General features: G+C 57.7%; 1 protein-coding gene across 1 annotated transcript; it reads right to left on the bottom strand.

Annotated features, from left to right (window-relative positions):
- Positions 1–37: 37 nt before the first annotated feature.
- Positions 38–25307, bottom strand: MXRA7 (matrix remodeling associated 7; the record flags this gene model as incomplete). Its single annotated transcript, XM_084273465.1, has 5 exons — positions 38–152; positions 13321–13420; positions 17095–17155; positions 17981–18076; positions 24891–25307. 5 exons carry the CDS (start codon positions 25305–25307, stop codon positions 38–40), a joined length of 789 nt encoding a protein of 262 aa, XP_084129591.1.
- Between the last annotated feature and the right edge of the window lie 612 nt (positions 25308–25919).

Consider the following 25919-nt stretch of genomic DNA (forward strand, 5'->3'; position numbering starts at 1 on the left):
AGGTGACTTTTGGGCATAGCCTCCACTGGCTGCACAGTTATATATCATACAGTCTAAGCTGCTCCTTCATGTCTCCTTCAGACATCTCTCCAAATGTGTCACTTTTTTCCTTCATGAGCCTGAAGATGGCAGCCAGCTGCTCTCTCTGAACCCTGTCAAGAAGAAAAGGAGAAGTAGGAATAGCCAGTCCCCAGAAGGCACTTTGAACATGAACACCAGGGTGAAACGAAATGCAAAGCCAGACGCAGGTCATTGTACAAGCCCTACTGACTGCAGGAAATCTGCCCATGTGAGAGAAGAGATAACTTCAGGTTCTCCTTCCTCCACCTTCCCATCTATCCAATCATTCTGCATGTCTCTCTGCAGTTCTTATAATAGGGAGATAAACCAGACCGCTTTAAAACCAGCTTGGGAGCTTCTTAGGACTTATCTATGCTCAAAGTTTCAAGATAACTTGGCATATGGAATTTTGTAAGACCAACATGTCCTAGTTCAGCAGACTCTATAATGAAACTGGATTAAGCTTCACCAGCACAATGTCCTTTTATGGTGTAATGAGAGTATGTAGATACAGAGTGATTCAGGAATAGTTACTACATTTTAAGTGTATTCCCTACCTGACCAGAGGGCCAGAATACTTTCCAGTGTGGACATGACTTTAATCAGCCACTGGAATATAAGAACACAGATAGAATTTTGGTTTGATTTGAGGGTTTGTTTGCCAGTGTCACATGGTGAGATGGACTCATGTAGCCAGTCCAATGATGAGGTGTTCCCTGTGTGGGCAGAGGCTGATCACCTAGCTCAGACTTCCATCCCTAAAAAGTCCCGTAGTAGATGATTAACACCCTTCTCCCCATAAGAGATGAAATGCTGATTTTTCCCTGACCTGAAGCAGTTAACCACTGTTGTGTGTCCTGCAGCACAAAGACCAGTATCTGACACAGGGATTTATCTGAGGAAGCTTTATAGGAGGGCTTACATTGTTCCTACGTCTGCTGATAGTCGCTCAGGGATACAGAAGGGTGGGCAGCACTGGATTGGCCTTTGTTCACAAGTAGCTTACGAACTGATGTGACTGTCTATAAAACGCTCTTTTAGGGCCAAATTAATGTGCACCTTGGCTCTGGTCAGTGCTGGTTTGTTCTCACTGCCGGGCTCCTACCTGTGGGGTTCAGACTGCAGCATTGCCTCACACATCTCATACCCGACTCTCCTGTGTGACATCAAAAGAACTAACGATGCTGCAGTGCTTTACAGCTGCACCAAGGGAGAACCAATTCCTATTACTTCAAGGCTTATTTTACCCCTGTGTGACGGTGGGTTCGGATTTCAGCCACAGCCCAGCAGCTCAGAGCACAGATCTGCCACGATTGCTCCTCCTGCTTGTTTAGCATCTTCAGAACTCCCCAGGCTAGAGAGACAGACTGTGGCTTTTACTCCCACACGGTCATCCCATCAAGAGTCCTGTGTCCCCATTACAGCCAGCTTTCTGCACAGGACTTCAGTACGCTGTAATTAATCCATTTAAACACACACTGTTAGTTCACCTGGGGTAGTTTTCCCCCAAGTCCTGTGTGGATCAGCTAATAACCATTTACGACATTTGTGGCCCTGCCTGTGGCAGTGGGGTTGGAACTCTATGATCCTTGGGGTCCCTTCCAAGCCAGACCAGTCTGTGATTCTATGGTTCTATGATTCCAGTCACAGGAGGGGTAGAAATACCCACTGACAAGCAAAACCAGGACACAACCTTTGCTTGCTGAGCTCCTGCTGCGAGGCTCCGCATTTCCCCTCTCCTGGCCTAGGCCTCGGCAGAAGCAGGAACAGCAGGCTGTCCTCTGAGCACAGCAGGCCAGGAAAAAAATGTAGATCCTGGCAAAAGAAAGCTCGTTTTCTTTATTTATTTGATTTTTTTATTATTATTATTGCAATGAAAAAGGAATTCTCCTAAGGCCAAACGTCTCCTGGTAACGATGTGGTATGTTTTGGTTACAGAAGGTCTGGCCACGGGCTGACAAGCGCCTGGATTTGTCTGTCCCTCCTGTAATATTTTTGTGCTCACATGAATAGCATCCAACTGCCCTTTCCAGATGAGAGGAAGGGAAGCAGGGTCGTTAGCAATCAATATTTGATTTTAGATCACCGCTGGGCACCAGAGAGCACATTTCCAGGCTGGCGTGGAGAAATTCAATACACGGCTTTGCCTCGCGTGTCTGAAATGCATGCCAGCTAGGAGGGCTCCCCACAGCTCTGCATCCCTCACTCGTTCTTCCTCAGACACAGACGCTGCTGAAACCTCCCCAGAGGTCCATTTCTGTGTCTCCAAACCTCCCAAATCACACACAATACTCACTCTATTTTTTTTTTTAACAGCACCATGTCGATGCATTCTGGCTCTCCTCTCAACTCTAAATATTGTGACTGGGCATTTAAAAAGCAGAAATAAAAAGGAGCTGTTCCTTCTCTGTGCTAGAGAACCCCCACCAAAGGGTGAGCAAAACAAAAAGAGAGAAAAGAGCCTGGGAAGGAAGATTAAGGCATCAAAAACATGAAACCGATTACAAAAAGGAGCTTCTCCTATCGAAGGTCACCTTGTAAACCAACTCTGTCCTGCTCCAGATGGTATTTTTTTATGATTTCAGACCAAACCTACCCCATTCACAAGTAAAATCTTCCCATAAGCCCTTCACACAAGTGCTGTCCTCAAAACTACGCGGATTTGGGAGGTCAAACAGGATTTTACTCATTGCTGACAGAATAGATTAATTACGGATTTTCAAAGCAGCCTAATTCTTCTTGATAGGCAATTGAGTTTGCATACTTAACTCCCTTAGGCTCTTCTAAGACATTTCAGTCCAAGACTTTTACGATTAACCAGAGGTTTGGGGCAGTGAGCCATGGGTATGTTAAGGGAGATCCACATTTCAGGGACTGCTAGGCATCCCCCTTCACAGGAGCTGATAACCCGGGCAGAGCTCTGCGTTTGGGAACGTTGCTAATTGCCACACAAGACCAGGATCCTCCTGCAACAAACACTGCATTGCTCCAGAAGAAATAAGGGACAATCCCTGACTTTCACCACTGGTCTGACTCCCTTGTTAATAAAGGAAGCCAGCAGTGTCATTTGTGGGGTAAAAGGCAGAGGAGGGCAGAACCTCTACCCTAAAGTCCAGATTTTCACCACCGATCTCTTGAGGAAGACATTGCAAGACTCAGGGAAAAGGAGCACCAACCAAATAAACTATTCAAAGGTTTATTGGACCCAACAAAGGCATTTTTTACAGATTCAAGCCACTAGAATGACAGTCCTTTGTGTAAGAGCCACCATCGGGTACAAAACAAACAGACAAAAACAAAACAAAAGTAAAAAACACCCAGACAGCCATTTGGAGTTGAAGAAATAGTCTGACTCGCTGCCACTAGCGAAGGGTCTGGACTCGACTATAGACTTTGCTCGATGTACATATTGCCATGTAACTTAAACACAATGTATATAAGGCATTCATTGCATAGTTGGGTGCTCAGGACACAGAGTCAGTCAGCCAGCCCGCCCCAAGGGGACACAGCAGCTGTACCAGCGGGATGTTGAAGCTGAGGGTCCAGATGTGCCTAAATTCGTATGCAAACCACTAAGCACGCTTGCAGTTGTCGGCTGGGAAGGAGCAGCCCAGCCTCTCCTAAAGCTGGAGCCTCCTGCTCTTCGTTAAATCAGCCCTTTTACGAAGCGTTTGCCAACCCCAGGCGCTGGAAAGGACAACTGTGTACAAGGTTTCAAGTATTGTCTGCATAGGAATTCAAAAGAGGAGGGGGAGGGAACAAAAAAGGAGGGGAAAAGCAGCCTGTTGGGTTTCTGATATGTTTGCAGCATTAGCCAAGAGGCAGTTTTGTCCTGCAGCAAGAGAGAGAAACGTTGAAGGACACATCCCCACCCAGCCTGGTGTTTCTACAACATCCTTAGAGGACAGGGCCCTCTTCTCACTCTCACAAACGAGCTGGCTTTGATGGGAAACCTCTTATGTCTGAAGCAGGTACACATGCCCAGCCAAATTCATCTTCTGTATGCGACAGAGCTGAGGAGCAATGCTGATCTCTGGCTCTGGTGGACAAGCCACAGGGCTAGCAAGAGAAGAGGGCACTGGAACAACAAGCAGGCAGAGAAATGGGGAGGGTGTCTCATCCAGGACCCCCACAATCTCATCCTGAGCTGGAGGGAACCCCTGATGCCATAGCTACCACCTCCTTGGGTCTCTCTGCTTGGGAACCAGAACTGGGAAAAGTGAGAATCCAGATACTAACAGCAGCCTAACAGTATGGTCTCCTAAACATCCACCACAAGCAGAACAGCTAAACTATACATTTTCATCACTTCTCAAGTCATTCTGTCTACCTACAGAACCAGGTTTCTGCTAAAATAACCACAGAAGCAAGATGTGAGTCAGCCCAGCTACCATCTGCCATCCCTCCCTTGGACCTCACCTTGTCCCTCCTCCCCTCAGAACGAAGCAGTGCTGTACAACACTTGAAATCCCAGGCAGTTCCCACACCCCCCCACCAGCAATAAAGAGGAGTTTGGCCCCAGGAAGAAACAACTGGATAGTCCAGGCTGGTGTGGGAGAAGAGCTACTGTTCACCCACCCCAGCAAAGGACCAATGCAGATTTCAGGCCAGGCCTAACACGTGGTAACGATCACAGCTAATAGACTCGCTGCATATTTGGGTTCTGTTTGGGGGAGAGGGAGGAAGGTTCATCTCCTAGGATATCCCTGTCCCTCAAACACAACTCAAGACTTTGCCTGGGCCCAGCCCCAGTCCGTGGAGCCACACAACAGGATCTCCTCAAGCTTGACGCCACAGGAGTTTTTGAAGAGCTCAACTTCAGACCAAGAGGGGATCCCGAGTTTTGAGGGTTTATGGGTTTCTCTTATGGATGTGTTTGGTTGGTTTTGGTATTTCTCTCAAGCCTTTAAAGATGCCAAGGGATGCCTTTAGGAGGAGGCTAGGGACAACTTCATATAGTCTTCAGTTCTGCAAAGAGAAACAGGGAGAGAAGAGAAATCATTTCAGTCATTTCACCCCTCAGGTTGGTTCATTACTAGTCACATAAACGAGCAGAGGGAAAACTCAGTGTGTGTGTGGGAAGGCAAGGCACCTTCCCACCTCAGGACAGGACAAGCCCCTGTTTGCAAACCTCACGCCTCCGAGGAGAAGGAACTTTGCTTCATCAACTGCAGCAAGATAGTTGAAACCCAATGAGAAGAGTAAATCCTCTCATCTGGAACCAAATCTAAGGTACAACCCTTCTGACCTACTGATGAGAGCTGGAGAAGCCAACTAATTGGAAGCCTTCATTAGCTCCAGGGTTACTGTCCTATTGTCCTATGCAGATACTCCATGAGCTGCTGGCACCCTTCTCCAGCCCAGATTCCTCCTCCTACCTGCAGCCAGATGAGCCAGGACCAAGTACTGGTTTCACAGGGCAGTGCTCCTGGACAGGTTGATCCTTCTCAATCTTCCTACAGATGTGTGTGTTCAAGGGAAGGCAGCCAAAAAAAAAACCCCAAGACACACTGCAGGTCACAAGGCTTCTGCTGATGTCCCAGGGAAGGAAGGTGAGATGATCAGATGTGTTTTATAGGTGGGGACATCCAGGTCCTGCAGCACGTCGTTAGCAGAGCCAGGGCTGAAAAAACGTGGTGCCTGGTTCTCAGCTTGAGCCTTTCAGACACACTGCCCTCACTGCCCCAGCATCTCCCCCAGCCCAGCCATCCACGATGGGGTGACAGCAGGCTGGGCAGCTGCCCATGGACACAGACACCTGCGCTGAGATGGAGGGAAGCTACAGCACATGTTTCCTGGGTGCTGCCAGGCACACACAGATGCAGCCCAGCCTCTTTCCTCCTGCACTCAGTAGGGTTCACTGCCTGTAACACCCAAAGCCTCCTTGAAAGTCCCCTACTCCTGCCAGCCAGAGCGTAAAGGTGATTTGGGGGTTGGACTAGATGATCTGTTGAGGTCCCTTCCAACCCCTGACAGTCTGTGAAGCTACAGCCTCATTTCTTCTTTCCCTCTTCTGCAAAAATGTTGCCTTCTCCAGCAGCCTCCCAAGCCCAGCCAGCAATCCACATCCTGGATGGAAGATGCAGGGTGAAGCATCACGTGGCACCCGGGGTTACTCAGTGGCTCAGTGCCTGGCCCATTAGGACAAAGAAAGGAAGTTCTCTGGAGTGGATAATCGCCCTGTGAGATCCACAGGGCTGAGGAGCGGATCATCCTGCTCAAGTCATGCGGGCGTAATCAGATTTCACGCGCCAGGGCATAAGCTTCTTGCCACGGGGCCCCAGGAGGAGAGGTGGAGGGATGGAGGATGGCAGGGAGGAGGCTCAGCTGCAGCCCCTCACAGGGATACTCACCTCCAGGACAGACCCAGGCCAACAGCTGGGGTGAGAAGATCTTAAGCCAAGCATGAACTTGCTGGGGGATGTCTGTCAGAGCCATAAACCCCCCACCTGCACAACAGGGATACCCCTTACTGCTCCTGGAGCAGGCTGTGAGGAGGAATAGACTAAAGAGCATGGGCAGTCCATCACTGGAGCCATATAACCCCCCAGGCTGAGAATCTCTGGCACCGCTGCCAGGGAGCCTGAAAGACTTAATCAGCTTGGGCTGGAGGCTGAGAGCTGAGAGCCACTGCTTATCTGTGGCTCTTCCCTCCTTTCCATTCTCCTTGGATGATGAAATCAGCCTGATCGATGTGCTTTCCCCCAGCAGCACGTCAGTTAAACCAGGTCAGGGTCTTCTTTTGCTGGAAGCTCACATCCTTTCTTCAGATATAGAGTATCCAAACATCTCTGATCAGGACCAAGCTGAGGGTCAAGCCAGTGACTCGAATGATTTGTCAGCTGGACACAGCTCTGTGCAAGGAACAGCTGGAGAACAGCAGCTCAGACAAGACCAGGTCCTTAAATACAACAGAGGCTCAGGTACAGAAGGTTTTAAAAGACTATGCTTCCTTCTGAAGCATGGAAACTGGGTGTCCTTCTGGTAGCCACAGAAGTGTTTCCCTCACCCCAACATCTTAGCTAGGGCAAAAGAGACTGGCCTACTTGTCCTTGAGATCCAGCAGCATCCCAGCACTGACAGACAAGGGATGCTGCTGCTCCCACGTGCATTTGTCCCTCATGTGTGCAAAATCCCAGCAGGTCAGGGAATCCTGTAGCCCATCCATAGACTAATAGCTTTCCAAAGGAGTCCTGACCCACTCTAAGGAGATCCCAGAATATCCTGCTGTAACCACCTCTGGTAGTTGCTTGTGCCCCTTTCAGGAATAGTTTCACTCAGAAAGCCGGTTTTCCTGGTGATCCCGAAAGTGTGGGCCAGTTGCTTCAGCCAACAGGTAAAACGTGTAGTGAGGACAAATGCAAAGCAGGGAGAGACAGTCGGTGCTTAGAAGAGTGGGACAGACACCAAAGGGAGCGTCTGGAGTTCCTCCAGCAGGACAGAAGGGCTGGGAAGTACACCCAACCTCTGGAACTACCTGGTGCTCCTCAGGAACAGCAGGAACGTAGGCTGCCAGAGCCTGCCCGACCAGGGAGCACAAGTCCTGCTGCCTTCAGTCAAGGCAAGGGGTGGGTGGGGTTGGGGGCTGTGTCTCCCCCTGAGCAGACCTTGCCCAATTCTGTTTCAAGACAGAAGCCTCCCGTGCTTTCCAGCCACAGCAGAGCCAGGAAGGTGGCTCAACCTCCCAGCCAGTTCAGCTCAGAGGCCACCATCACCTCCTGGAGTCGTGTGGCCCCTGCGACACTCCTGACCCACCCCCCAGCCACCACCACAGCAGTGGGGGAGGCCACAGATGGCCCCACATGCACCTTCTTCCATCAGCTCAGTGTTTGGGCTCCAGCTCGCTGTCCAGCAGTTTGGATCCAGGCTGGTGTGATGCCCCAGCTCCCCGCAGCCCTCAGTGTCCCCTGGCTGGAGGGGAGCAGCAGGAGAGGCAGAGCCAGGCTCCCAGGGGGTTAGCAAGCTGCCCGTGCTGCGCAGGAGGAAGCAGAAGCAGATGAAGACAAGTTGTGAGCACTGGGAGAGGGAGACATGGAGAAGCAGCCGCAAGCTGGGACAATTCAGGACCTGAGCCAACATAAAAATCCCAGGAGCTCAAAGCAGAGTCGCTGGCTGGTCTGAAACCTGGTCTGAAATCTCATCCCTGGTTGGGGACTCACCCTACAAAGGCTGGGGGGCAGCTTGCCAAAGTTTCCTCTCTGGGACAGGAGAGGAGGAGGCAGAAGGGGCTTCTTGGCCTCCCCTTCCCGGGGTTTCTGAGGGAGGCATCCTGAACTGCTCACTTTTTAAAGCTGCTGGGGACTCAGGACTCAATCAGATGCTCTATAAATAGGACCAAAGCTCAACTCCACCAACATCTCATAGGTCAGAGGACATCTTCCCTGGGGACGTGGTGGAGGCAGGGACCAGTGCTGAGGCACAAGGAGACTCCCTCCCGGTACAAGGTGGAATCTGGCACCTTTGGAAGGAGCAGCAGAGCAGGGGGAGCTCAGCAGGGCCCCCCAAGCACAGCGTGCCCCTTTCCTACGAGAGGCAGGGTGAGAAGGACACGTGCCTCACGCTGCTGTTTTGCAGCTGACAGCAGCCTTGCCCATGTCACTGCCGTCCCCAGCCTGGCCTGAGGAGTCCCACAGCCCTCAGCATTGCCACCCCTTGCTGCTACTCCTCCTCCCTCAGCCCAGGATGACTATCGTGCTGCAGAAGATGAAAAGCAAACAAACAACCCCCCAAAGAAAACCCAGACTTACCAGCTTCCCACATCCTAAAGCGGCGCCATGCAGGGTGGGACAGGGCAGGACAGGACAGGACAGCAAAGCTGCTGGGCTGGGGCTGAAGGTTAGTGGAAGAGAAGGGAGCAGAGAGGCCCACATCCCATGATAGGCAGAGGGGGGAAGCAAGCAAGCGAGCCAGGGCTATGTGATGGCAATGCAGGGGGTGGACGGGGACAGATGCCGATGGATGGGGAGCTCTCCCGAAATGCAGCCTCCCCCAGCCCAGCCCACCCACTTATTTTTGGAGGGCCAGCAATGGAGATGTTCAAAATAGGTCAAGGTCTGTTAGCAGAGTCATTAAACCCCTGCAGCTGCTTCCTGCCCTTGTGTGCTCCAGAGTTGTCCCCACGAGCATCGTCTCATTCAAACCCCAGCACGGTTCTCCCTCCAGCCACAGCTGCATCCCTGCTCTGACCCGGGATGTCTGGCAGAGCAGGGGAAGGTCTCTCCTCTCTGCCATTCCCTAGAGCCAGGGTCCCTCCAGGGCATCTCTGCTGAAACTCCAGGGTCCAAGCCCAGGCGTTACTGAGTGTCTCACCACCAAGAAGGACTCTGAGCCCAGCTGGGGAGGAGACAGATTTCCACTGCTAAATTACCACCAAGAAGTGGTGACACTCAGTGTGACACTTGGAGCTATCCAATTCCCCTTGTGTGAATTCCAGCTTGCAGCTGAGCCCTAGGGTTAAGCCTGGATTGGTTCAGGGTCTCCTCAACCCACCCATGGCTGGCTGGGAGATGAGAGGATTGGGAGGCAGGAAGAGAACTTCCTCCTGGGATGGGTTACCTGGCTGTGGGAACTGAGCCCATCTGCCAAGGAAACTGGGAAGCCATCCCTCCCTTCTCAGTCTTACAGAAGCTGGACCGTGTCTGGAGAATCATCTGCTCCTTCCACGAGTGCACCAGCTCCCAGTGGAGTGTCTGAGCAGTTTGGTGCTGTTCACTCAGACTCCACACAGGGGGCTGCACGGATGCTCCAGCTGAATCCCCATGGGACAGCTTCTCCATCCCCACCTCTTCCTAAACCCCAGAAACAACAGAGGGCAGGGAGGAGAGACCTTCCCACAGACCATCACACGGGGTCCACTCTCCTTTCTCCAGCCAACACACCTAGTGAGGAGCATCCAGGACAGAACACAGACAGCTCAACCCCTCAGCATCACCGAGACCAGCTGAGACTCGATCAGAACACTGGGCAGCCCTTCCTCCTCCTCCTCCCTCATCTGCATGCCCAGCATGATGTCCCAGCCAGGTTCAGCCCTGTCTGAGCAGGGACAAGTGACACAGTTGGGAGTCCTGTTTCTCAGCCTGGACTAGTGCTTCACACCATGGCAGCTACAGCTGGCACCAGATGACCAAAAGCCTCAGGTGCAGAAGAGGAGGATTTGGCTGAGGGCTGTATCCTTCCCCTACACACTTCCCCTTCCTGCCTGGACTATTTTTTCTCCCTCAGGGAAGCAAACACCACGTGTTTCTGTTGTAGAAGCACTGGTGACCCACCAGGTGTGATCAAGCACAGCCACCTCCCAAGCAGATGTTGTCAACTAGATTTACTGTCCTCCTCCCTGGCTGAGCAGTCCCTCTGCTTTTTAAAGACTGAAGTAATGAGAAGCAGGAAGTTTCATCACTCAGCAAAGGTCACATTCCTTCCCCTTTTAGTCCAGATTTAGCACTGGTTGGAAGCCACAAGGCTCCAGTGAATGGTAGGCAAGACAACCACAGCTTCTGGAGTGATGCATGGTTGAGCAGAAGTGGGATTTTGGTTAAATAACCCCACCTACTGCATGTCTGTCCTCTCCTGGCTGGACTCTTGTAGCTTTTCCTGGGAAAAGCAACTCATTCCAAAATTGAGGGTCCTCAAATTAAGACTTGTGGGTTACAGATCTCCAGGTAGCCTTAGAGGGGTCTCGGGGAGAGGGCCAGGAGCAGACTAAGCTAGTCCCAGCTTTGGCTACTAGCTACCCAGTCACTCAGCAGCCCTAATTTTCCCAATCAGGAACCAGAAGTGGCTGTGGGATGCCCAACTTGAGCCATCCAAGCCAGAAGAGGTGAGCACCCAAACGTGAGAGCCCCCGCTCCCCCCGGAGCGCTGATGGAAAGAGAGATGGAGGTAGAGGGGACTCATTCATCTGTTATGAGGAGGGAAGGGTGGGAGGTGGGGTGGGAGGTGGGACAGGCAGTCAACTCCAGCTCAGAAACAAACCCTCCCCCAGAAAATGAGACCCCCCAAAGCAAAGGAAAAGACCCAAGCCCCAAACCCACCGCGTGAGCAGAGGTTACCAGTGGTACCACTACCTCTAAGAAACAGAGTGTCCTTACCAAAAAGGTTTGCAAGAATGTTTGTGGCCGAGGACCTAAGGTACTTGCTACAGAGATGTGAGATCAGAGGTCAGCTCAATCCTGCAACATAAAGGTGGCAAACCTGGGTCACAGCAGATCGGCAGCGTGGTCAGGGCACGTGGAGCTGGGGAGAGGGATGGGACTGCCAAAGGGTGCAGGACTGGGCTGAACTGGGAGCTTACCTGGCAGGGAGCTCACCCTGCCCCCTTACAGCACCTGTCAGGCCTGAAAGGAAAAGCTGCTGATGTCTCAGAGAAGGGGGTTTTTTTTGGGGGAGGGAAGGAGGGGGATGAAGTCAGCCAGCAACAAAGCAAGACAGAAATCATTCCCAGAGCTGCCTTCAGGAAACAACACCACAAATATGCAAGAGGAGAAAATGAAGGAGCTGGAGGAAAACCACCTCTGGCAACAGCTGCTGAGAGACCCCAAGGGTACCCAACACCCAGGGACCACCCATCAGCCCCAGTACACTGTCCTGAGGTGAGCAGCAATGCCCAGGAGATCCCATGGCCACCACCCCCAGAGCCAGTTCTACCACCCTGAGTACAAACCCCCTGTCTCAGTGCTGTCTGTAGGCAACATCCCCTCAGTGTCCCCAGGCCAGGTGACAGCAGGAACGTCTGTTGCCTCAGAGGAACCAGCTGAAGGCCCTAACAGAACTCCTGGCCCTGACCCTGAGCTGTGGTTGCTGCTCTGGTTTGGATGGAGCTGCTGGTGCAGAGGAGCAGAATTTGCCTGCTGCAGGTGGAGCTTTGCCTCAGTGCTTAGCAGGATCCTGAAAAGCAATTCCCACTGAGCCCCACAGGTTTCACTCACATTCTCTCAGCTCATGCCCCACCACCCTCCCTGAGTCCAAACAGGGTGACACTAACAGACCTGCTCAGTGTTTTGGGGCTGGGGGCTTCGGGCACAGAACGGTACAGGGAAAGGAAGAGAGAAAACCTCTGTCCTGATGCCACCAGTGCAGAACCAACTCGGTGCTGGAGGAAACCAGAGGTCATTCCTCATGCTGACACCCCAGCCCTTGGAGATCTTTGCTCCTTGCAGTGCTGTAAGCACGTGAAGCCCAAGATCTGAGGACAACTGGGGAGCCCAGAAGCAGTGGGAGAAAGGGAAGACATCTGTTATCATTGGGAGGGTCTGATTCGATGTGGAGAGAATGGCTGCAGGCTCAGCCAGCCTGTGCAGACCCCCAGAGTGTCCTCACTGGCCCTGGGCAGGTCTCTGGATTTACAGCATGTACCACAGCACCCTGCTCATGTCAAGGAGAGAAAGCCTGGCCAGCCCAGCCACCAGCAACATGGAGATGGTACCCAGAGCCTTCCAGGCCAGGCTTGTCAGCAGGATCATATCTGACCCAGAGACAAGGTGCAACCCCTCCAGCCTTGCCTTGCCTTGCTCACTGAGCTCAGCTTGCCACTCAGTGTCAGGCCTTCACACCACGCCAGCTGAGGTGGGACCCAAACCCACAGCATCACTGCCAAGGGGAGACAAATTCCCCCATGTCATCCCAGGAGATACACACCACTGGGTAGGGAATCGAGTCCCACAGCCCTTGGGACAGCAGGAGAACATCTCCCAGGCCTGCCTTGAGCCAGCACTGGGAAATCAGCTCCCCACAGCTTGCCCAAGATGGAAGGGGTACAAGTTGCACACGTCTGCTGGGGAGCAGCCTGCCATGGAGTCTGCTTGTGGGGCTGCAGAGCTGGGTGTTTCGGGTTCAGTGTGGGCTCTGGCTGCCCCTGGGCTATGCCCATGCCCTCAGCTTGTGAGGCCATCCACAGAGCAAAGGGAGGGGAAGGAGCTAGAGATCAGGTCCTCAACAGGTGTGAATCAACACGGGACCAGTGGGATCTACTCCAGTTTGCATCAGCTGGGAAATGTGGTCTGAGCATCCAGAGACAGAGCTTGAACAGCTCCAAGAGTATGTAGGGCCACAGCATCTTGACCTCCTAAATCAGTGTGACTTCACCTGTCCTCATGTCTTCCTGGGGGGGAGAGGTCTGGACTGTGGTGCAATGAGCTGTGGAGCCCAAGGCTACCAAGGTAGGGTGCTTTTTTGGGGGGAGAGAGGTCTGAAGACAGCCAGCCTGCTTCAAGAGGACCCCACTGCCGTGGCTTTGGCCAGGAAGAAACAGGAAACTCCGCTTACCTTTGTTCTTCCTCGAGTTCTTCTTTGGTCATCATGGACTTGTACTGGTTTCCCCTCAGCTTTCCAGGACTGTATTTAAAAGAGAACGTCTCCTCTGCAGCTGGAGAGCAGGAGAGGGAGAAGCAGAGAGAGACTGTGTGAGCCAGGGATCTCCTGGGAGCAGTGAGAGCAGGCTTGTCACCTTGAGCTTCTTGCTGAGCCACACACCCACCCCGACACTACCACCACCCCACAAGGTGCTGCCAGGCAGGTCCCCACTCCAGGTCCCCACTCCAGGTCCCCACTCCAGGAAGCCTGGGTGGTGTTGGGAAGGGTGTGTGGACTGTGGTGGAAGCCCAAGGCCGTGCTGGGCAGAGGCTGTGGGGCTCCTGGCCGTGGCTGGGGAGGGCTGCTGGGAGGGCTGCTGCCAGCCTGGAAGCAGCTGCAAGTAAATCCTCCAGCACAGGAACCAGATGCTGCTGCTCTCTCTGGATCCAAAGCCTTGCAGGCCCCTCTTGGCTTATGAAGACATGCTAATCCTGCCCTGATTAGCTCGCAGCATTCTCCAGACCAGCATTCCTCCTCCTCCACCCTCTCCTTGTCCAGGGGCCCTTTCCCTGTGCTGGGGGTTCCCAGCTGGTGCCAGGAGCAGAACTGTCTCAGGCTGCACAGCCCAGCAGCTCTCCTGCAGCCCCTGACAAAGCTTGGGGGGGGGAAAGAACCAGGAGGTGCCACACTGCAAATCCCAAAGCTGAGCCCAGGAGCACCGACAGAGCCGGGTCTGGGTGTCTCCATCACCAGCCCACAGACCTGCACTGGGAACTGAGGTCTCCTCCAGCCCCATGGGCTCTCCCACCCACTTCTCCAGCCTCACCCCTGTGCTAATTAGAGCGCTGAAGCTCACAGACCCTGAGCCAAAGCCAATCCTTTTCCAATCGGATTTGGTTCGAGCACTATTTGCTTTTAAAAAACCTCTCCCCTGCTTTATCATCCTGCAGAGAGGGGAGAAAACAAGAGGAGTGGAGGTCAATCCACAGGGCAGCCCAGGAAGAGCAGCTGCTTTGGGTAGCTGCCTTGCCTGGCTATCTGTGGGCTGCTTATCTGCAAAGCCTTTATCTCCCAAGGACTGCAGGACCTCGAGCATGGCTGTTTCCCCATCCCCCCCTGCAACATCTGCTGCTTCTGCTGACCCTCAGGGATCCTTCTCTGGGGTCCCCAGAAGGAAGATGTTACTGTGCTGTGCTCATGGTCCTGAAGAATGGTATGTTACCCACAAACCAGGACACCAGGGTGACACCTCCCAGCACCAGTGGGACCCCAGAGTGCTGAAACTCCCCTGACTCCTGTAGCAGGAGAGAGCACCCCAACTTCACATAACCCATGGACCCATCATCCCCTGTCCTCCAGCCACCAAGGAAGCCCCTTCCAACCCTCTCCACTGCTGTTGCAGGCACCATAGTCACCCCACCCAACTGAAGAACACCTCACAGCCCCTCTCCTCCCTTCCTCCCACCCAGAAGGATCCAGCACCAGCAGCTTCCTTCTATTTTCCCTCTCAGTTCCACTCCTAAGGACTCTCCCCCCATGTCCTGCTTGAGTTAGCAGTTTCTCCAGGCTCATGCACATGCTCAGCTGCTGCCAGAGCTCCCACAGACCTCAGGGACCCCCACGCAGGAGGAGGCAAGTCAGAGCCTTGGTGTGTGGGTGGGGGAAACCTGAGATCTCAGGAACAAGCTGTGCTGGGCTGCCTGGGCAGGCACAGCACCCAGGGCACTGCTGCTTCCACAGGGAGCGTGCCCACAGCCTGGGGATGGGACACAGACCTCCTCCCTGCAGGGATCCACGCTGCCTCCCTCCTTTACACCCCCCCACACTGAACCTTGGGGAGCTTCCCTGGGAAGTCCTGGGGGATTACAGCACACAGAGTGTTTCTCTACTCCCCAGACGCCATCAGGGGCTCCCAGGGGAGCAATCAGACAAATCCCAGCATCCCCACAAGTGTCCAAACAGAAGCAGCACCCTGGTCCTGCAGCCCCCATACTCAGCTTGGCCATATCCCAGAATCCCAGAATCACAGGGGTGGGAAGGGACCTCCAGAGCCCATGGGGTCCAACCCCCTGCCAGAGCAGGGTTCCTGGGACAGGTCACACAGGTCGGTGTCCAGACAGGGCTGGAATCTCTCCAGAGAAGGAGACTCCACACCCCCTGGGCAGCCTGTCCCAGGGCTCTGGAATATCCCACTTCCCTTCGTGGGAAAACCCTCTGAACACACAAACAAGGCCAGCAGCTGGAAACAAGCAGCAACGTGGTGGCTTATCAGCCCTTTGGGTGGCTATGAAAGCTCATGGAAAGAAAACTCAGCTGGCTGCTGCTGCTCTGGGAGACATTAAGGAGGAATAAAAATAAGGGAGAGGGTGTAACATCCTGTTCCTCACCCTGCTGCAGCCCTGTTGCCTTTGTGCAGCTCTCCTGCCTTCAAGGACAATTAAGAACATTTCCCCCCCCACGTGGTTTTGTGCCAAATACGTTGGGGTTTGGGATTCTGCCTGTCCCAAAAAGGGCAGTTTAATTCCCACCCTGCCAGAAAGGAGTAAAGGGGAGAGGGATCTCCCTGCCTACGTGAAGGAGGAGCTGGTGCTCGGCTTTGCTGGATGTTTTTTGAGCTCTGGAACTTTCTTTGGAGCCTGGAAACAAACCTTCAGGAAACACAGGGAGGCTGGACAGCAAAACCTCTACAGTAATATGAGGTGACCTACTTCTGAAGGGCGACAGCAGCCCCTGGGGTGCACCTCTGCTTGCTCCAGCACCCTAAATACCCACCTCTCCCCTGCCAGCATCCCATGAGCACCAATTCCCCTTTTGAATGGCACAGGCAGTGCCATTCCCAAGGGGAATCTCTGCTCATGGGCTTGCCAACCAGCAGCTCAATGCCTTGGATTGGGCCAGAACCAAGAGCCAGGGACCCATCGTTGATCCTGAGCCACAGCTGCTTTTGGGGTGAAGCACAGCGGTGCTGGAGCAGCCCTGGAATGGGGCTGAACCACAGCAGAGCAGCATTCCTGAGCATCCATTGGGCAGGATACATCCAGCATTCCTCAATGGATGGTAACATCCCCCCCTGCCCATCACCAGTGCTGTCAGGGAGCCTAAGGGGGTGGGGAATAAGTGTCTTTTTGGGAACCCTGTCTCCAAAAGGGGTTTCCCCCACCTTGCAGGCACAGCACTGGGATTAAAACTCGATTCCCTGTGGCATTAGGGGTAATCCTCCCAAGGCAGGGGATTGCCACACAGCACCTTAGAAAGGGCAAGAGGAAAGTGGGACAAGAAGGGGAACACCCTGAGGTCTCCTGCCCACAGCCACCCCAGGCAGGGGGTCCTGGGACCCCCCAGCATCTCCAGGGCTGCTCAGCAGAACACAGTCCCCTTCAGACACATCCACTTGGCTTGGCACCATCTGCTTCATTTTCTTCCAGCACAGCAGTTGTCACCCCATTTAGTCAATTAATCATTTTTCCAATCAACTAATTGGCTAATGAGTTAAACACAGCTCTGGCTAAAGCCCCCAGAGATTGTCCTGGATGTGAGGAAGCAGCTTGTGGGGCAGCTTCATAACAAAGCTACCCCATGGCAGGGAGCCTGAGGGCATCTGGAGAAGCAAGCAGGGGCTGCTGGCAGGGCAGGCAGCTCCTTTGTGTTCCAGAGGAAGGAGACTGGCCCCAGGCAGGACAGTGTCCCCCCCTCCCTCAGGGCTTCAGCTCCTCCAACCCATCTGTATCCTCCTTGCTCAGTACTCACCATCCTCATCCTCTGGCTCTCTCACCGTCAGCTTCTCATTTTCAGAGTCCAGATCTTCCTCCTGGAGGAGTTGGGGAGGAAGCAGCTGTGAGGACAAGGTGCTGTGCTGAACAAACCCCCCTCAGCCTGGGCACCAGGGCTCCCAGGGCAAGGGCTGGGCTCCTCTTCCCTGCCTCCCACATGGAAGAGCCCAGAAGGATGCCTGCTAATGAGCAAGGTTCGTTAGCCTGCTTCCTCCTCCCTCTCCAGTTGGGGAGGGTTTGGCTTCACTCTCTGTGGTCCCACCCAAAGGCTGGGAACTCCCCATCATCAAAGGATTTAAGAAGTGCCTGTCCTGCATCCCCCAGGAGACCAGCCATGAGCCATGGAGACCCCTCCTGTGCTCCCAGGCCTGGGGATGGACCACCCCAGCACCAGGAGGTCCCCTTGTAGCCAGGGCCAGCACCTGGTCTGAAGCACAGGAGCCAGTGCTGGGGGGTCCTGCAGGGACCCCCCACACCAGTGCCCTCTCTCAGCAAGGGGCTGTGGCTGCTGGGAGCCCCCTGCACGTGGCAGCCAGTAGCTCCCTGCAGCCCAGCATTTTCTGCTTGGCTGGCTTAGAGGGAGATGCCAGCACCTCCCTTCCCCCACTCTGCAGCCCCAGCCTCAGCATCCCCATCTGCTCGCCTGGCTGGGGCCATGTGCTCCCTCACACCCACTGCCCCCCACACCCAGCCCCCCAGCTGCCCTAGTGCAACCCCTCTCACTGCCCCCCACCCAGGCATCGCTCCCTGCACATCCAAGGAGCCTGTTTGCCTCTACTGAGGCATAAAAAGCCCCCCCACCTCCCTCCCTGGGTGCTGCCAGCCCAGCCCTACACCCCATCCAGGCAGGGGCACCCACTCACCTCTGCCTGGCTGGAAAGGGCTTCATGGCCACATCCACCCTCTGCTTGTTCCGTGTGCCCGGGGTCGGACCCTGGAGAGGCACCCAAAGGTGGTATCTGGAAAGAGGGAGAAGCTTTGAGCACACACAGCCCTGAGCCCTCCTGCCCTTCATCACCCAGCCCTGAGCTCTCCTGCCCTTCACCAGCCAGCCCTGAGCCCTCCTGCCCTTCACCAGCCAGCCCTGAGCCCTCCTGCCCTTCATCACCCAGCCTGGCAGCCCCAGCACACACAGCCCTGAACCCTCCTGCCCTTCATCACCCAGCCCTGAGCTCTCCTGCCCTTCATCACCCAGCCTGGCAGCCCCAGCACACACAGCCCTGAGCCCTCCTGCCCTTCACCACCCAGCCATTGGTGATAGGGAGCAGCTTGGCTGGCGCTGGGCTCGGCTGCCTGTGTGTCCTGGCAGGGCTGGAGGCAGCTGCCTGGGATGCTGATGCAGCAGGAACAGCGCAGCATGCTCGGTTGGGTACCACACGCAGGGCCTGCTCTGCCAGCTGCCCTCTCCATCACCAGGTAACAGCCCTCTTGAAGCCCCCCACATCCCCACACTGCAACCAGGGAGCTGGGGCTTCCCTGCCCTGCAAGCCCCACGTCAGCTCTGAGGAAAGGAAACAGCCCCAACCCCCCTGCAAGACCTTCCTTCCCCTGAACCCGTCCCTGCTGCGAGGGAGGGCGGCCACGGGGCAGGATGTGTGTGGGCAGGGAGCAGGGACATGGAGTCCCTTGGCCTGGCAGTGAAATACCAGTGCCAGACTGGGAGCAGCCAGCTTGGAAACCCATCACTGGAGCCTGGCAGGGAGAAGGGAGAAGGGAGAAGGGAGAAGGGAGAAGGGAGAAGAAGGGAGAAGGGAGAAGGGAGGGAAGCCCTCCCTGCCTGGAGCACCCCTGCATCCAAGTCTCAAGGCTCCTCAGCCTCCCCATGCCTGGTGGGTGCTGCTGTCCTGGGGATGTCCCACGAGAGCAGCACAGTGTCCTGCAGCCCGAAACCAGAGGGGGAAGGTGTTGGAATGCTCGGAGACTCAGCCACTGGAGAGGAGGGGACACTGTGGCACCCAGGGCACAGCCCTTCAGTGTAAAGCACAGCCCAGGGGCAAGACCTGGAGACCCTTTGGAGCAGTGTGGAGCAAGGGAAGCACGAACCAGACTGCAGCAGGAGCTGCTGGAGCAGCGAGGACCGGAGCGCTCCAGTCACCAGCTCATGACCCAGCACCTCCCCACCTCTGTGTGCCAGCCAGGAGAGCTTCCCTGGAGGAACAAGAAACCCCAGGGCAAGTGGCAGCACCCAGGAGCCTGTGTGTGTCATTACCCTACACGTGCCACTGTCCCAGAGCATCTGCAGGAGACCTGACACGGCTGCCCAGCCCAGCTGCTGCAGCAAACAAGGGTCACACTGCGGCACCGCCGTGGGGACCCCAGACACACGGGGCCAAGGACGTGCCCCACACCCCCTGCCTGGGGGTGGGATGGGCCCAGCCTGCTCTGCAGCACATCCTGTGCCCCCTGAGGCTGGAATCACACCTCTGCAGAGCTCAGGGGAGGGGCTTTGGGAAGCTGCGTGCCCACCACAGCAGGGTTAAAACCCAGCAAGCCTTTACCTTCAGCACCAGCAGGGTGATACAGCCCCCCCCCCCGGTGACACAGCCACCCTGGTGATACAGCCACCCTGGCTTTGGGCAGCGCTGGGCTCTGCAGCTGAAGCATCTCTTGGACCATCCCAAACACTCCTGTGCCCTTCAGCTCCCGCAGCTGAAGGTGCCCATGTGGGGCTGGCTGCAGCACCGGGGGCTTTGGGCCGGACCAGGAGCCAGGACAAGCCCCCCAGGGACATTTTGGGCACGGGCAGCAAGCAGCCACAGACAGGGAAAAGCAGCCCAGATGCAGGGGGGGGGATGTTGTCCCCACCGATCTCTTCCCCCTGGCTCTGCCACCCCATGACCCCTCTCCCAGCCCTACCGAGGCCACAGGCTGGGTGCCCATCGCAGCATCATCTGGCTTTCAGCTCATTTCTGGCCATTCCCTCCCTGCTTCCTCCATCCCCCAGCACAAACCCCTCTGAGCAGCGGGTTTCCCTTCTCCAGAGGGACACAGGGAGCCCAGGGTGTGCTCCTCTCCTTTTCCTCAGCCAGAGGGACAGCAGGATGGGGACAGATGGGTGCCCCACCCCAGCTCCAGGAAAAGGGAAGATCCCAGGTTGAAAACACCCCGGGGGGAGAATGTTGTCTGGGATGGAGCTCCAGGCACTGAGCGTTGCCATTTATGGCTGCGCTGTCTGCTCCAAGCCTGATGCAAGACACTGCAAGAGGGAGAGAAAGCAGACAGGAGCCAGCCAGAGAAAAGCCAGGAGGAAAAGGGGAAGGAAGAGGCCTTTATAAAAGGAATAAATAACAATCTCGGGCAGAGTTGAGCAGAGCAAAGCAGCTGCTACCCTGGCAGCTCCCCCTCACCCCACTGCTGGGGCTCCCCACCCTCCTGCCAGCCCCAGGAGCAGCTGCTATGGAAGGAGAGTGGTTTCCCTGCTCCAGGAGATGGTCCTGCCAGCCCTGGGGGGGGGCTTGGGGCAGGGAGAATGTGCCTTGTACAGAGGTCTGACCCCCCCACCCTGGAGCACAGGGAGCATCTGCTCCCACCAGTCCCCCGTGGGTGCTGTGGGCAAGGACAAGCCAGAGCTTTGGGACCACCCAGCCCCAAAAACACATGGTGGGGTGAGGTGTGCCCAGCAGTGCCCACCCAGTGCTCTCCTGCTTTGTGCTCTGGCCCCCAAACACCCCCTGGCACCCACCCTGGGACACGCCTGGCTCCCACAGCCAGGCCAGATGCCATCCCTGGGCAGGGAGCTGGGCACGCAGAGCCCGCTCTGGCCTCGGAGCCTCACCCAGCAGCCGCTCTCAGGGGTGGGTGTTTCCAAAGGCAGAGTCCTCCTGGCCTCTGCTCCAGCAGTGCCCTGGCTCTGGGCAGGCTGCAGGGCTGTACCAAGCAGCAGCCTGACCTCCCCGAGCCGCTGCAGAGGACACAGAGCCCAGTGTGTCCGTGCCCAACCCATCCCATCCCAGCTCCAGCCCCAGAGCTGGGATGGAGGGGAAGGCAGGACAGGCACACAGGCTCCCAGGGGGGTGCCCAGCATCCTGCCTCACTTGCCAGAGACCCTGAGGTTGTTGTCAGCACAGACTGTGCTGGTGAGAGCCAGGGGCACCCAGGCAGGCATGGGTGCAGTGGGAGAGCCCTGCAAACCACTGCCAGGCTGCAGAGGGGCTGCACATCGCCCACCCCTCCCCAGCACAGCGCCTGCTCCAGCCCTGCGGCAGCACAGGCAGCCTGCACAGCCGCCAATTAAAGCCAGACTTAATTAGACACCCTCTGCCCTCCAGCACAGGGAAGGCGGGCAGGAGGGAGGGAGGAGGTGCTGACTACTTTAAATGTAAAGAGGGTCCCTGCTGGGAGCTGGGGGGTTGTGCAGCCTGGTGTGGCCCTGGGAGCCCCCACAGATGGGAGGGGGGGCACAGGGGAAAGGTGACAGCACAACACACTGCCCTGAACACACACATCTCCCTGGCCAGGATGAGTTGGGCACCTCCAAATACAAGGTCATCCTCCCCCCTTGCCAAGTCACCTCCAGAGCTGCCCCCTCTGTCACTCAGAAGCCACCAGCCCTGGTTAACCCTTGGCAAACCAGCCAGGCACTGCCTGCTCACCCTCCCCAGCTCCAGAGCCTGGGGCCAGGCCAGCATCCCAGTGGGACTGGCACAACCCTGCCCCAGCGCTGCCCCCAGTCCCTCTCCCAGCAGAAATCCCCCCTGGAGAGCTGATGGTTTATGACCCTTTCTTGCCAGAACGAGCCTGGGCATCCCCAGCACCCCCCCAGTTCCCACCCAACAGCTGCTCCTGAGGGGATGGCTTTGCCAGCGCTGCCTCATCCCCTAACGAGCTGGGGATGGGGATGAGAACAGACAGGGACACACTAATTAACTTCTTTTTTCCCAGTGATGGGAGCCAGCAGAGACACGGGGAACCACATTGCTGGCAGGTAATGGAAACAGGGGCTCCTGGGCTCCTTTCCCTGCTCTGGGAAAGGCTCTTCATTTCATAGCTGTAGGCAGGATGCTACAGCTGTTCCCCCCCACACCCAGAGAGGGGCCAGGAAACCTCAACCCACATGGATTTTAGGAGCCAGACACACATCCCAGGCTGCCCTGGCAGGAGGATCTTGCCCTGGGCAGCAGATACAGGTCTGCAGAGGCAGGGAGGAGGGAAAGCAGGCTGGAGGCAGCGGGATGCACAGGTCCAGCCATCCCCAAGCAGCTTCATCCCCCAGCATCTCGGGGGAGAGCTCAAGGGCTGCGGGGACGGCAGCCCAGCCTGGCTCAGGGCGTGCTGAGCACACAGGAGGGGGGGATATCAGAAGGAGAATCCAGGAAATAAAGGGAGAAAGCAGCTCTCTGCTTCCTGAGGTCCCCAGCAGACCGAGACGCCGGGAGCAGGGCGGGTGGATGGTGTCTGGGAGCCTCGTCTGCTGAGTCACACCCGGGGACCGCAGCGCTCAGCCTGGTCACAGCCGGGGACCGCAGCGCTCAGCGGAGCCAGAGGGGCTCGATGGGCACCTGCCCACCCGCAGCACTGCCCAGGCCAGCCCCCACCCTGCCCGGGACCCCGCGGGGCTCTGGCCTGGAGCAGCGCTGCAGGAGGAGCAGGAGGAGGAGACTTTGAGGGTATTTGCTGGGAGCCAAAGCAGGGAGCCCAGGGGAGGCTCTGCAGAGCTGGGGATGGTCTCCCCTGCTCTGCCTGGAGGATTGACCCCCCTTTCCCCCCCAGCAGCAGCCTGGATGCTGCTTCCCTGCTGGAAACACACGTCCTCCCTTTGCCATGGCACCCAGCACCACGGGACTGTGGTTGGACCTGACGAGCTCTGGAGGTCCCTCCCAGCCCCTGGGATGCTGTGAGTCCGTGACTGCCCGTCCCAGCCAGGCAGCCTGTGCCCAGCTGGGAGGTCACACGTGTCCAGCGCTCCCAAACACTTGCTCAGCAGGGAGAAGCCTCCCTCCCCCTTCCCACCACCCACAGCAGACACACAGTCACCAGCCTTTGGGAAAGAGATGCTGCCAGTTGTGCTGCCTTGCTCCTGCAGCAGCTGGCCAGGACCCTGCTCAGCACCAGTGTCCCCTTTGCTGTGCTGCAAGAGAGGAGCCAAGGGCAGCACAGCAGCGACCCTGGTCCCACAGAGCCCAGCTGGGGCTTCTGAGGGGCATGAGACCCCCTGTGTGTCCTTCTGGGGGTGCAAACCCCTCCTACCACGCTGCACCCCAGCGGGATAAAGGAGCCAAGCCCATCCCTGAAGGCAATAAACAGCACAGCAGCAGCGCCTGGTCAGGGGAACGGGGACTGAACAGCAGCCAGAGGGGAGGAGAAACATTCCTGAGGAGCCTCATGCTGGTGAGACAGCGGAGGAATCTGTGAGCCCTGGCAGCTCTGGATACAGCCCTCTGTCCCATCAGGGTGCTGCACTTCATCACAGGGTGCTGGCTGCGTCCCGGGCCCCAGGGCAGCTCTGGCTGGGTGGCCAGCTTCACTGCCCAGCTAGCCCAGCTGGCTACCGGCAGCCCAGGGTCTCTGCAGCTGGAGAGAGACCCTGGCACCCAGAGCCACCCAGAAACCACAGGGCAGAGGGGCAGATGGGGCTTCCAGGGCGCTGGGTGAGGGAGGGGGCTGCACCCGTCGCCAAGAAGGGCTGGGAAGAGAGAGCTCCGAGGCCCAGAGTGACACAGGGAGGGGAGGAGGAGCACAGGGGGGGGGTCAGACCCAGACCCCCACCCCAGGGTCAGGGCTCAGCCCACAGAGGGGTACAGGGGGATGTGGGGAGGGTGTGCAATGCCCTGGCCCTTGCCCAAGGCCATCCAGTGAGTCAGTGGCGATGCTTCCCGGGGGGAGGGGGTGGGGATGGGGGGGGGGGGGGGTGGGGGGGTGGGGGGGGCTGTCTGCTCGCTGCCCAGCAGCCTGGGATCCCTCGCTGAGGATTACAAACGCTGCTAATAATAGTCAGCAGGCGCCGGGGCCCCCGGCCCGGCTGGAACACGCTGCCCGCACCAGGGGACGCTCCCATCGCCCCCGGATTGCTGAGCCGCCCCCCACCCATCACTCCCCCCCCCCCCCCTCTGCTGCTGTCCCACCAGCACCCTGGGGTGCCACCGAGCCCCAGCCCAGCCCGGCTGGGGCAGAACCAGCTCCTTCCCCCAGGCGCTGGGTCAGCCTTTTATTTTTAAACAGGATCCGGAGCTGGAGGAGGATTTATCGGGCATTTATAGGCATCGCTGACCCCCCCTCCAGCCCCCCAGTTCAGCCGGGGGTCAGAGCCCGGGGCCAGCATCCCGCTGGGGCTGTTGGGGGGGGGTGGGGGTGGGAGGCCAGTCCCTTCCCTGGGCTGTGCTGGGAGGGGGGTGCGCGATGCACCCACGTTAAGGGGGTGCAGGCAGAGGAACGGACACGCACCCCAGCACCCGGATCAGCCCCTGGAAGCACGGAAAGGCTGCCGGGGCTGGGTGCACGGGCAGGGCAGGGTCGCACCGACAGACGCTTCTCCTCCCTTAAACCTTCACCACCCCGGCTATCCTAAGGGGGGGGGCGGGAAGGAGCCCAGAACACACACCCCACACCCCCCACCCCGCGCTGCCGCCTTCGGGGGACAACGGGCTCGTGTCGTCCCCCCCCCAGGGCAAAACCCGGGATGTCCCCGGGTTAGAGGGAAACCCGAGCGCTGCCCCCCCCCACCCACCCCCACCCCATGTCCCCCCTCCCGCGGGGCCGGGGGCAGCCGGGAAGGGGCTGCGGGGAGCCCGGGGACCCCAGGGGACCGGGAGAGGCTCCGCAAGGCGCCGGCCTTACCTGGCTCTCCGCATCCTGCCGGGGCTCGGCGGGCGGCGGCCGGGGGATGCTCTCGGGCGCCGCGGGGCCCGGCTCCTCCGCCGCCGCCTCCTCCCGCTGCTCGCTGGCCGCTCCCTTCGCCTCCTCGCCCGCCCCGACCTCCTCCACCGGCACCCGGCTCCCTTCGTCCTCCGGCGCCGCGGGCGCGGCCGGTCCCGGTCCCTCCGGCGCCGCCGCTTCGCCCCCGGAGCCGCTTTCCGGGGCCGGCTCAGCCGCCGCCGGCTCCCGGGGCCGCTCGGCCGCCCCTTCCCCTCCTCCTCCTCCTCCTCCTCCTCCTCTTCCTCCTCCCCGCAGCCGCACGAAGACGGAGGCGAGGACGAGAGCCAGGACGGTGAAGAGCAGCGGCACGGCCAGGTACAGGTCCACGGCCACGTCCATCCCGCCCTGCTGCCGGCGCCCGCCCGACCCGACTGCGCGGCCGCGGAGGGTGCGCGGCCACCCGGCTCGGGCTGCGCGGGGCTGGGCAGGCTCTCAGCCGGCTTTACCCGGCGTCATCTGCCTGGGCCCTGCCCACAGCACCGGCCGGCCCCCCCGCCCCGCTCCCAGCACCCACAGCCAGAGCGATTCCCCCTCCTCCCCCCTTTCCCCCTCTCCCCCCCCCGCCCAGGGATGCGCACCCGCTGACACCCACGGTGGGGGCGGATTTGGGGAGGGGGAGCAGGAGAGGGATGCTGCGTGTAAGTCTCACCCTGTCCCCAGACAGGGGGATGTGTCACTAGACACCGTCCTGCATCCCAAAAGTCGTTCCCAAAGCGCCCCGTGCACACCCCTGCGTGATTCCTGGGATGCTCGGGGGGGGCACACGGGGACCCCCCACCCTGGGGAGGGATTGCGGGGAGCCAGCTGACCCCCCACAGTGTGATGCTTAAGGAGCATCCGCACCTGGTTAGCCCTTGGCTGGGTGACGCGGGCAGGGTGCAGGGTGGCTGAGCCGACCCCCGGCGAGCAGCCTCTGGCAGCAGGTCTGTGCCAAGCTCCGGGACCTCACTC

Source organism: Gallinula chloropus (genome assembly GCF_964237585.1).
Source record: "Gallinula chloropus genome assembly, chromosome: 20".
Lineage (NCBI taxonomy): Eukaryota > Metazoa > Chordata > Aves > Gruiformes > Rallidae > Gallinula > Gallinula chloropus.